Source organism: Solea senegalensis, unplaced genomic scaffold (assembly GCF_019176455.1).
Source record: "Solea senegalensis isolate Sse05_10M unplaced genomic scaffold, IFAPA_SoseM_1 scf7180000012466, whole genome shotgun sequence".
Classification (NCBI taxonomy): Eukaryota; Metazoa; Chordata; class Actinopteri; order Pleuronectiformes; family Soleidae; genus Solea; species Solea senegalensis.
Window position 1 is genome coordinate 12,269 of NW_025320638.1, and position 12,857 is coordinate 25,125.

The following is a 12,857-nucleotide window of genomic DNA, read 5'->3' on the forward strand; positions in this document are numbered from 1 at the left end:
AATCTGGAGATAAACTGATTTGTTAATCTGTGGCTGAGATAAACACATCTGAACTTGTTCAATGGGACTGAACCATGTTACATTTAAAGTACCCCAAAATCCGTAATATGTGATTTTGTTCAAATTTATTGAGTTTTGACAGATATTTTTTACAGTTTTAGAAATAGAGATTTCTTGAAAATGTGTTTATTGTGACATCGTCAGTGGGCAGATTCTTGTTCTGGGAACATACTCAGGTGATCGGCTACCATTGGAAAAAAACAGTAGATTATGTATTGCCAATTGTATTGCCAATCCCGTAATACGTAGTCTACAGTTTTGCCTTATGTAAGAGATGATTTCAGGTGATCAGCTACCCATCCCAAAAGATTCAGATTGTTCTGTAAAAAACTGTGGACAGAAAGTTGCTAACAGACAGTCAAACTTACGCCGATGATAACAGAAGTTATTTGGAGGATGTAACAAAAATCGCAACTTGAGTTCATACAGCTTGTGTTGATATATCGCTTGATTTGGCTGTTGTGTGAGAGACGTCATTAAACAGGAACCTGCCAATGTCCGTTGTCTGACTTGTCTCACACCTGAGTGATGCGTGTGTGTGTGTATGTCCAGTCCTCATCAGATAAACTGGCTCAGGGTGGACGAGGACGTGCCGCCTCACGCCGTGGTCACCGGCTCTGATCTCTACATCGAGAACCTCAACAAGTCCTACAACGGCACGTATCGCTGCGTCGCGTTCAACACGGTGGGCGAGGCCTACGACGACTACATCCTCTATGTGTACGGTAGGTATCCTACTCCACCTGCACCTGACCTTCAACCTTTCCTCCAGTGTTTCTTTGAACCTTTTCCTCATGTCAGCATCTATGGTCTAATGCAGGGGTGTCAAACATACGGCCCGGGGGCCAGAACCAGCCCGCTAGAGGGTCCAATCCGGCCCACGGGATGAATTTGTTAAAATTTCACACTAATCTAAACGTAATGTCAAATGCTCCAGATACCTGTGACTAAATGTTTGTGCCTTTAAAGATCCTGTGTGATGTGTAAATAGTAAATTTAGGCACGATATTGTTGAAATTGCACTTATATTTCTCAAGAAATGTCATGTTTTGTAAAATTATCCTTCATTAAATGTAAAACAAAGGAGAAAAAACAAAGGGGTTCTTGTTGTTCATAGGTTATTATGCTATTATTTTCCTATTTTTACTGGTCCGGCCCCCTTGAGATCAAATTGTGTTGTATGTGGCCCCTGAACAAAATGAGTTTGACACCCCTGGTCTAATGAGACCTGGGTTTTTTCACTGCTCTTAAAAGAATTCTTAGTAAATCGACCACCAGTGAGAGTGGTAGATCTATTTAAGCCTCGCCCCCACACTCGAGGATAATTGGCCATATTTGGGTTCCCGATCCGGTCCTTCTGGCAATCGTGGGTGTGTTCTGATGGAATCAACTTGTACAAGTTTATTCCGTCTTCTCAGTCGTGACTTCATCGCGCACACAACAGCTAATAACTGACAACGCCGGCAGTCTGCTTATATTCTCAAATCGCGCAAATTTTCCGTGAGATCCTAAATCCCTGGAATCTCCACCCTGAAATGTTGTGGTCCTGCATCTGATATTAATATTATCGGACCTTTTTTACCCCAGGTGAAAGTCACTGTGATCTGAAACTGACATCGTGCAGCAATTTATACTGACATGATACATCCACATGGGACTAAAATCACAAAAGTTGAATTGCTCTTTTCATGTAAAACATACAGATATATTGATAAACTAATATTTGTGAGTATATGTTTCCCCAAAACCTTTGTGATGTCATTAAAATGTGGAAGAATAAACGAAAATCTAAGAAACTGTAGTGAAGTAAACCTCTGGAAATACTTTGATTTGCTCCTAACAGTAATACGTACTGCATTTTCTGCACATTTCGACGTGAACAAAACACAATATTTCTGCTTTTATGAAAGTTGTAAAAATCAGATTTGTCCGAACGCAGAGGAAAAGGTTAAATGTCACCATCAGTCTTATGCAGACACATAAAAGATTTACAGACTCCACTGCCGGCAGTCGCAGGATCGTGTTGCACCCACAAGGATTTACGCACAATAAACAGATTCACACAGATACAGACATGTATGAATGTCAGCCATTATTGAGAGGGCAACGGGAAGTTTAATCACAGACGGTGACTGCACATGACAAATCCACAGCCTCTCTGAATTTATATGCCGAGTATATGAAATGCCAGCACACTGTGAACCCATGATGATGAAGAGTTTGAATCGTACACTGGGGACTACAAAGGTAATAATACATTACTTGTACAAAAACAATGCGTTACTTGTCATACGTTGCAGTAGTATATTGCTGTAATTACAAAAGTAATGCGTTGGACATTACTCATTACAGTGATATATTACTGTTACAAAAGCAATACTACATAACTTTTTCAAAAATAATGCTTTATCGCTGAAATGCATTAAATCAATAGGTTCCTGTGTGATAGACTGACTGTATTTATATGAATCTTGGCAGAATTGCAGTAATCGCAAAAACAACAACTTTTATACTGTTACAAAACAGAAACTGTTGCGAAACTGTACATGTTAAGCGTTAAAGTAATGTTACTTATAACATCTAGCACTTCACACGGTAATATATGTATGTGTACACATATATATGTATATATGTGTGTGTGTGTGTATATGTAAAATTACAATTACAGTGTTACAGAAATATATTACTGTTACAAACTTGTACTTGTCACACATTGTGCACATTTTTATATATTACGTATTATATTACTGTTAAAAAGTAGTCGTAGTACTTTATTATCTCTGTGGGATAACGTTGGGTTTGCGACACAATCGCAATCACAAGACACTTTGTTACAGGAAATCAAATATGTGACAGACGCACACGTAGACCATCAGACAACAACAGATAACACGATGAACATTCGTCCTGTTCACACTAGCATGAAGCACACTGTGACCATGGGTGTGACCAGGCCAGCTGTTACACGCTACTCGTTATAGTAACATATAGTACTGTAATATAATATGTATTTTATTAACATATATTACTTTTTGTGGTAAGACAGGGCTTTGCAAGTAATTTTTTGTAACATTATTACTTTTACAACAACAACTAACACATTCACGCCACCTCACATCCACCAGTCGAGTAGAATAGTAGAATAAATGATAACAGACGTGCGTTCGCGACCCAGTCTGATTGAGGGCCTTTCTGTTCGGAGCATGTGGGTTTTCTCCGGATTCTCCGGTTTCCTCCCGCAGTCCAACAACAGTTGGACGCTGAGCAGCCGTGGCAGAGGTTTGTGCTCTCTGGATGCTTTCTCTCGTTAGGGTCTGGGAAGCCGACTGGCACAGAGGCACCTTGATGATGCCACACTGGGAAAATTGTGGGGTTTTGGTCAAATGGCTTTTGGCAAATTTTGTCGACATTTCTCCCCCACTAGCGACAGGAAATTACATGTTTGATACTGTGGTGTGCTCCTCTCACCAGGTCAGTCACTTAAATCTAACATTTGGCCAGAACATCCTTAAGATGAAAACCATTTTCATCAATGGTTTCTGTGGCAACAAGTCAAATTTTGGACGATTTGCCGTCACTGAAAACAACAAATTATACTTAGCATCTGGATGGGATCCTGCCACCAGGTTGATCAGATCAACCTAAAATTTGGGGAAGTAGTGTTCAGATGTTGGCGATATCACACTGTGTAAATTGTGTGTTGTGGTTAAATGACGTTGCCATGGCAACATGTCAAATTTTCATGCTCACTGGCAACAGGAAATTACATGTTTTATACTTTGACATGCTCCTCCCACCAGGATTATCAGATGATGGCAAAATTTAGTAAGAAGGGCCTTAATATCTTGATGATGTCATGCTGTGAAAATTGCAGGCTTTTGTCAAAAATTTGATGTTTTGCCCTCACTGGCAACAGGAAATAACATGTTATATACTTTGACTTGCTCCTCCCACCAGGATTATCAGATAAACCTAAAATTTGTTGAGAACAGCCTTTAGACCATGTTAATGCTATATTGTGGATTGTTATTAAATTGTGTTGTCGTGGCAACATGTCAAATTTTGATGTTTTGCCCTCACTGGCAAGAGAAAATTACTTGGTTTATACTTTGACGTGTTCCTCCAATCAGGTTCCTCCAATTGTGAGTTTTTGTCAAACAGTGTTGCCGTAGCGAATTGTGAAGTTTTGCCGTGGAACAGGAAGTTTTGTTGTACGTACAGTAAATATGAATTGTCCAAAATTCCCCAAAAACTGCACAAACACAAGTTTGATCAGAGACACGTCAACATTGTGACACAGTTGCAGCACCATAGTGACACCCAGTGGACACAGGAAGCAACAGCAGCTTTTGTTTGAGCGACGTCATGAATCGTAGTGTTGTGTGAGGTCCCATCCAGTGCTGCAAGTTTTTATTTTGATTATTTCTTTGCTTTTTGATCTCATTATGATTATGATTATCATTATTATTGAGTCATTATTCAATAGATTCAATGTTGAACTACTAATCCTGAAAGACCAGGATTGTAAATGCAGACAAGTAGTATCATCACATCCCCACACAGACATTATTCTCTCCGAAAGCAAAACTATTCAACCAAAAAAAAAACGACAAAGCCAAAGGACTCTATGACCAGACCAGTGAATATGATTATTCAGCTTAATTCTCTGTGATAAAGGGCTTCGCTGCTGTTGGCACGCGTTGAAGTGGGTGGAATGTTAATGTGATGTGCAGTCTAACAGTAAAGGGCAACAGAGGGACAATCTCTTCCCAGAATTAGACTTTTAATGTCACGCTCTTTTGACGTCTTCTGCGTTTTTACCTTGAAGCTGCTGTCAGTGATGTCGTCTTTTGGCAAACATGGGAGGAATTTCCTCTCTCTGTTCCTGGGGCAACGTTTAACACAGATTGTCAAGTATTTCACTTTCCATACCTTTGGCACATTTTGTCAGTATGTCTTTGAACACTTGTGGACTGTCCACATTTCATTTTTTGTTATTAGTTTCATTTTTTCTACGCGCACCGGTCAAAATTCCTCAACTAAACAGTAGAACGCTATTTCTGATTTTGCTCCACGTACCACAGTTTGAGAACCATGTACTGTACCAGAGTATTGATCTAGCTACTAAAACTCAACACTTGGAATAAAAGGAGAACCAAAATAACACAGATACTTACAAAACTACCTACAAATGATAGTAAATACTAATCATACAAATCTACACATTTACATGATCAGAAAACGCTGGAGAAAAGTGTTTAAATCATGGTGCTCACTCCTCAACCCCTCATTTCTTCTTTCCGGTGGCCGCCCGGTGTGTGGAGACGAGGATGAGGGAAAATAAATTTACAGCAGGTGTAGCCAGTGTTGGTGAATTTAGTTGTTTGGTTTTGGGTTTTTTTCTTTTCTTTTCTCCTTGGCGTGCTCGCTCCCTGCTATTCAGAGGGGTGTTTTTTTTATTATTATTATTTCACCCCCGATTTTCAATTTGTTTCCTTTCTGAGTCTCAAGAACATTATTGTCTGCCAGGCAACACACGAGGAACAAAGAGGAAATGTCCAATGGTCTGCACTCTGTACTGCCTGCACTGACACTGAGCTTCTATTCTGAGTATAAATGGACATCTTAAGACTTAAAGACGCATATTTGCAATTAAAATATATATAAAATACATGAGGATATGATGATATGAAAACACATATTATATTTTATAGGAATAACATATGTAAGCTACATTTGTTAGCTTTTATTTGTATAGCAACAACATACATTATCTCAAGGCTCTGTATATAGACAACATCATGGTAGAGCAGAAAAACAACAACAGTTCACACAATGAGCAAACACTAGAGGCAACAGTGGAGAGAAAAAAACAAGAAATCTCTGACAGAACCAGAATCAAAGATGTGCAGCATCTGCCTAGACAGGTTGTGGTGAAAGGAAAAATAGGGGACAGAGGAGAGGTGGGGTAGAGACAGAAGACAATTGTATCAATATACTAATATACTGTTATTTTTATATACTAAAAATAACATATACAAACTTGTAAGTCTCTAGACTTGGGAATCACCAACTCATCTTTCCTGCCTCACAGCGTTCCATTTGCTCCTCCCTCAGCCTAAAAACATGTTAAATAAGTTTATTGGAGACTCTAAAAGTGTGAGAGTGACCCTTGTGTGGAAGATAACACAGTAGAAAATAAATGAATATTCACTGTTTTCCACTTCATAATTCATCCTGGCAGTAAAAGTAATGATGCGGTTGTAGTTTCTTTTTCTTTTCTTTCTATTTAGTGATATTTATGTATGGAAACTTTGTGAACCCACAGCTCTGACAGCGTAGTTTGATAGTTGCAGCCAGGTGTGAGGAATCCTGCTGGTTAGAGAATAAAAGCATCATCATCATCATCATCATCATCATCATCATCATCATCATCGCTCTCGCTCTGTCCTCTGCTTTTCACACACACACACACATACACACGGTCACACTGTCTGTGTTTAAACATTCATGAGCTCTAAAGCTTCGGTTGTGATGGAGCAGATTTTATGCTGATGACATTGTTTACACTCGTCTGCTCGCTCAGGTTTGACGATTTCTACGCTGTTGTCGTCGTCTGCTCGATGAACACATGATTAATGCTAAATTAACTATAAAGTAAGAGACACTAATTAATCAATATGCAGACTATACACTGCATTTACAGCATGATAATCAAAGAAGACAAGATGGAAATAAAAAGTGAGAGAATTGTAACAAATAAAACATATTCTTTAAAATATCCTTTCTGAGTTTTTTATGTTTATATAATAAACTACAGTATTTCGTTTTTCGTCGAGTAACACGTTACTCTAAAACGTTACGACCAAAACCAAAAGACTTGACTCGAGGAGACAAAGAAGACGAGGAAGGTTCTCATAATTCAAATTTTTTAAATTAGTATATGAATCATTTTCTAGAGAAGTCTTCAAAACTTCTGCAAATTTGTTTGGGGAACCAAAAACAAACCTCCCGCGACCCTTGTGTGGGCCCCCAGCTGCTCTAAGGGAGCGATGCATTTTGTTGAAACCATGCAATTTTTTACCAATTTTTGTGCCAAGAAAGGGCAGAAAAACACTTTTTTTCTGCTCTGTTCTTCTAACCTGGGGCTGAATTTCTACACCTGGAAACTTAAAAACAGAAAAACAATTTAAAAAACACGCACACACACACAGGCCTCTTGAAAGTTGAATGTTCTTGTGGATTTGTTCTTGTAGCAGGAAGAAAAAAACCTCATGGTATTTTTTTTTTTTTACTTTTGTCTCGTAAACGGTTCAAACGCAGCAGGAACTCATGAATCCAAATCTCTCCGGTGTAAAACTTTCACAGCTTCTGTGTTTTTGGCCGATGGTTCAGAGAAATCACACGTTCACGCTGCTCTCTGGCTGGTTATCCATCACGATTTTGTATCTACTGCTGTTCTGAATGAATGGAAAAGCGAAGGGAGCAGAGAAATGCTCTCCGGTCCAGGATGCACCTGGAAATATCTTTGTAATCAGTGTTGTTGCCTTCAGCCCCCCGACTCCTTCAATTAGTAACTTACTCTCCACATATTTAACCAGTTTCCATTAATCACGTTTCCTCTGGCGAGCTCACGCTGGAAGCTCCGTGACTCCTGCTCGCTGTAATGAGACACGGGAGGTTGGTAAAAAGGTGCTCATAACGGCGTATAATTATGTCCGCGACTCCCACTCCTCTTTTCTGGAGGATTTAATGCCAGACAAAATCACGTTGTGCTCCATACGAGGGTTTGTTGTCCCAGAGTAATCACGGATGCGGCCGGCGGCTTCATTAGTGTGTGTTTCTGCAACGCAGTCATTTGGGCCTTTGAACTGTGACCTATTTTTTTGTGTGGTCGCTCGATCTTCAACCATCCACCACCGCATCACTGTTACCGACTGTAAATACCTGCAGTGTTGTAATGTAGCATAGTACAAATACTTTGTTACTGTACTTAAGTAGAAAATTCACATATCTGTACATTACTTTATTTATTTTTCCAGCAGCTTATACTTTTACTCCACTACATTTCCTCTAACTCTTTGTTACTCGTTACTACCAAATAAAATCATTCACACGCTGCTACATGGCGTTGAGTTTCTTTGCTCATGGACTCATATAGACAAGACAGAAATTGAACCCACAACCTTCCAGTTAAAAGACAACTCACTCACATTCTCACTCTCACTAACTCGCTTTCACTCACTCACACTCACATGCTGCTAAATGGTGTTAAGTGTCTTGCTGAAGACAGCTCACTCACTCACACGCTCACTCAGTCAGACGCTCACTCACTCACACACGCTGCTACATGGCGTTAAGTGTCTCGCTGAAGACGACTCACTCACTCACTTTCACGCGCTGCAACATGGGGTTAAGTGTCTTTGCTCAAGGACACAGGATACAGACGAGCAGAGCCAGAAATTGAAAGACAACTCACCGTACCACTGAGCCGCCATGGCTCAATCCTAACACCTCACTTTATCAATACTTTTACTTCTAAAACTGTAAGTACATTTTATATCAGAAAATGATTTAAGTGATACTTAAGTACAGTTAATGTCCTTAACTGACTTTTAATTAAAAAGTGACTTCAACTTCTAAAGTCATTTTCTGTTAACATACTTGTACTTTTACTCAAGAATCACTTTAAGGTACATTATATACGAGTGACTGTATGTTTGTCTACAAAAAGAAATCACAATTTTCTATATTTGGACATTATTTTCAAATAAGGAAGTAACTCAGGAACCAACTTCTGGTCGTTGTTAACTTACCTTTGTTTTCTTAACAATGTAATTATCACTAACAAATGTTGCATCAGTGTAATATCACAGAGACAACATGAGGAAGTGGCCTCATATAACGTTTTATGAGGATGTTTTTAATGATGTTGTGCTCTCTCGCTCGTTGAATGAATGAAATGAAACGAAATAATGTATTAATAAAAGTAGGCACGGCACAACATAACCTGGTTTTAATGACACGACTATATCAACTGTTGTTTACACTAACTCACTAACACTAGCGCTTGTACTTAATTAGCTGCTGTGGTTTTAGCTGCAGCTGCAGTGTCTTCTTCAAAGTGTCAGGGTTCAGGTCCATCAAAGGACTGTGGTGGTGCCAACACCCCACACAAGACAATCCAGAACTCTTTTCATGTGTCGTTCCATGCTGGTGGAATGACCTCCCTCGCGCTACCAGATCTGAAACTGGATTCAAACTGGTGATTGTCTTGCTGTGAGGCAACAAATCTCGTCACTGCAACACTGTGTGGCCCCCCTAAAGTCACTGCACACCTCCTTAAAAAATACCTTTTCCTACGATAAACAGTTTTACATTAATGAGTTGTTTAGTTCTTTGATGAACGTTTGCTCTGGAGTATTAATAATGTTGTTCAGACCGTTCAACCTTTACTTCTCCTCCGTCTCGCTGCCTCCTGCTCCCAGTGCTCGCCTGTCGGGCTCACTCGTCCTATTTCAAAAAGACGGACGGCCTTTCCGCTCAGCGACAGCTCAGACAGGTGCGAGGATGGCGTAAATCCACGTCAAATCAGCTCCCATTGTGCCGCGGCGTGTCGAGCGCGGCCCCGCTGAATGGCCGAGGAGCGGCCGTCGTCGCGCCCGGAGTCTGTGAATTGTGCCTCGTGGTGAGCGCGTGATGCTGTCGAGATGTGGGACGGACAGACGTGCGGACAGAGACGGACGCTGTTCGCTCTCAAAAGGTGACCTGCTGCTATAATGCCAACACATTATCTGTCGGCAGGAGGAACAATGCTGCTTTCACCGCCGCAGTTCGGCCACAGTTGACTTCTGACCTATAAATCTGCCGCGGATAAGAAGTCAAAGAATCACAAGGCGGTGGAGATTAGAGCGTTTGTTATATGTTCGACACACTGTGAGCAGACGTGGCTCACGGGTCCCACTGTTCTTGTTCTTCAGCCTGACTTTTATTAACATGTGCAACAGAGGAATTCATTATTTCAGCTTGGGTGAATTGATACGATACTTGGTTTTTGTCCTGGACTGGTTGGATTTCAGAAACAGAAAAAATGTGCAATATCAAGGATCCATAATCCCTTCATATCACATTGATGCTTGACAAATATTTAGATATTTTTAGGGCTTTGTCCTGATTTAGGAGATATATTTACATTTAAGTTAGGTTGTTTGTCTCTTTTGCGAGGACTGTGACATTACAATGTATTTAAATAAAAACAGCATACAGTCATTTCTGTGTTCTACCAGCTCAGGAACTGTAATACATACTTTTACCTTTAGCTTGAGCGTCAGGGCCTCAAACTCAAATGACCCAGGGGCCATTGAATGTTTAGTTAAAAATAGTGTTGGACATATTTGGTTTCTTAGAAAGCGTGCTTTGAATTCTCTGGAGAAGGTTTTAAACTCGTGTGCTACTGGAGGAGTTTATTCCACCGCTTTATAGCTTTATATGAAAATGCCGACTGTGCAAGAGGATTTTTTTTCTTTAAAGCCTGAGAATACGACACTTACCACTGACTGGATGTAGACCTCGTGTTATTGCAGATGTGTAAAGTTTTTAAGAGGTGAGGTTTTCATGATGTGAAGATATCCAAAATTCAAAGCCACATCAGATCTGATCAAGAATTAAAGTTGATATCAGTATAATTTTTATCAACAATCTCTGCTGCTGCTTGTCTCTCTCTACCTCACCTCCCTCGTGTCCTTTCTCTCCCACCTTTCTATCCCCCACCTCTCCTCTTGTCCCCCATTTTTCCTTTCACCACAACCTGTCTAGGCAGATGACCGCACATCTTTGAGTCTGGTTCTGTCAGGAGTTTTTTTCTCTCCGCTGATGCCTCTAGTGTTTGCTCATTGTGTGAAATGTCGGGTTCCTCTGCTCTCCATGTCGCTGTCTACGTACAGAGCCTTGACATAATGTTTGTTGTGTTTCGGTGCTATACAAATAAAACTGAATTGAATTGAATTCACATCAACCTGGGAAAAACACTGGATAAGAGTCACTTTAGTGCATTTATAAAAGAGAAATAGACCTTCTTGATGTGTTTCGTATCGCGGTTCGAACAAAGGCTTTTCTACGGTGGCCTGGAAGTGCAAAACATTGTTACAGATGTGAAACTTTTACAAGGCTTGAGACAGTTACAAGTTACATTTTTGAAAATACATTTAATGAACATGAGACACTTTTACAGAATGAGAAACACTTTGAAAAACATTTTCTTTTGTGTGTGACTTCCTATACAACTTTGCAAAAGCTGTTATACAAAGCAACTCCGCAACCTTTTTTATTTCATATTATTATGATTAGTCAGCCCCAAAGTGGTAGAAAAATGGATGGATCTTTCATTGTTGCTGCACATTAAGAAGGTCAGATCCAGGTTCAACTCTGGGTTTTTACTCTGCTTTCCTCCCACAGTCCAAAAACGCCCCAGATTTGCAGAAAATGAATGAAAAACATAATAAATAGAGAAGAGGAAAAGAAGGCAGGTTAAAGCAAGCAGAGATAAACAATTTCTCCCACACTGTGTTTCTCTTTATGGTTAAATTTCCTCACATCAAATCCCTCACTGGTACAAACTGCTCTCTGACAACATGCCCCCTCCAAAACACACTCATATTTCAGAACTCATAACGCTGAAGCCCAGAGTCATCCAGGCTGGAAATTGCCCATGGAGAATTCTTGTTCGGCTGGATATTATATGTGCCACATCCGACGCCGGCCTTTGTGAAGACCCTCTTCCCTGAATGGCCAATTTCACTCTCCTCGACGCTGACATTTCGACTATCAGACTGCCTTCAGTCACAGGGAGAGACATCTATCCCACCCCCCTCTTCAAATACAGTCAGAGCAGAATCTCTTTCTCCCAATACCCGGATACCCCCCCAGAGCCACCATCAACACCACCGGCGCCATACACCGCCGTCCCCGGCGGCAACATTATGCTGTCCTTGATGTTTTATCATTAGTTTGGGAGTGTGTGGTCCCCCACTGCTTTCTTTTGATGGAGTGCAGACAGTAAAGGCTCAGAGACAGCCAGATAATTTCCCCTGCTGTGACTCTCCCACAGCAAGAGGTTGCGCTATCTCTCCTCTGCAGCAGCGGCAGACAGATATACCCCTGATGAGGAAGCTTTCAGCCCTCCTTAGTACCGTCGCACACCTGAATTGACCTCCATTTTGTCCGTCTGACTGTTTTTGTTTGATGGTGAGCGACGCGCCTAATCAGTGCAGTGCGGGGGTGAGAGACGTTTTGGTCGAGGCGCCGCTGGAGTCCACCGAGATGGTTTGATATTAATTATTGAGAGACAGGGTGGAAAGTAGAAAATGCATTTCCTGATTGGCAGACATTAATTAGAAACTACATCAAAGCTGTCTTAACGAACGTCAATAAGAGTTCAGAAACGAGTTCAAACGATGCTAATTCACTGTGTGTTCTTTTAACACCGTGAGTTGGAAGTCGGATTTTGGGAGCAAAGAAAAACACACATACACAAATGAATCTCGGGCTAGCAATTGTGAGCCATCGGTAACGACGCTGTACACCAGTGCTGTCAAACTCATTTTAGTTTAATTTGACCAGTAAAATAACAGCATTATAACCTTTGTTTTACATTCAATAAAGTATCTTTTTTACAAAACATATTATGAGAAAAGTAAGTGCAATTTCAACAGTATAATGCCTAATAATGCTCTCTTTTTATATTGCTGTGTTCACACCGGATTTGCGTTGGCCGCGCCTAGCGGCATGACATACACTTG

The 12,857-nt window shown here is 40.5% G+C and overlaps 1 protein-coding gene across 1 annotated transcript in view; it reads left to right on the forward strand.

The window, feature by feature from the left end:
• LOC122759839 (cell adhesion molecule 1-like) overlaps positions 1–12,857 on the forward strand; it is a gene marked incomplete at its 5' end in the record, with an annotated part of 32,051 nt that overhangs the window by 4,640 nt on the left and 14,554 nt on the right. Inside the window, one exon of the mRNA XM_044014836.1 lies at positions 613–785. Coding sequence (XP_043870771.1) covers positions 613–785 — 173 coding nt within the window. The remainder of the gene's footprint in view (positions 1–612; positions 786–12,857) is intronic.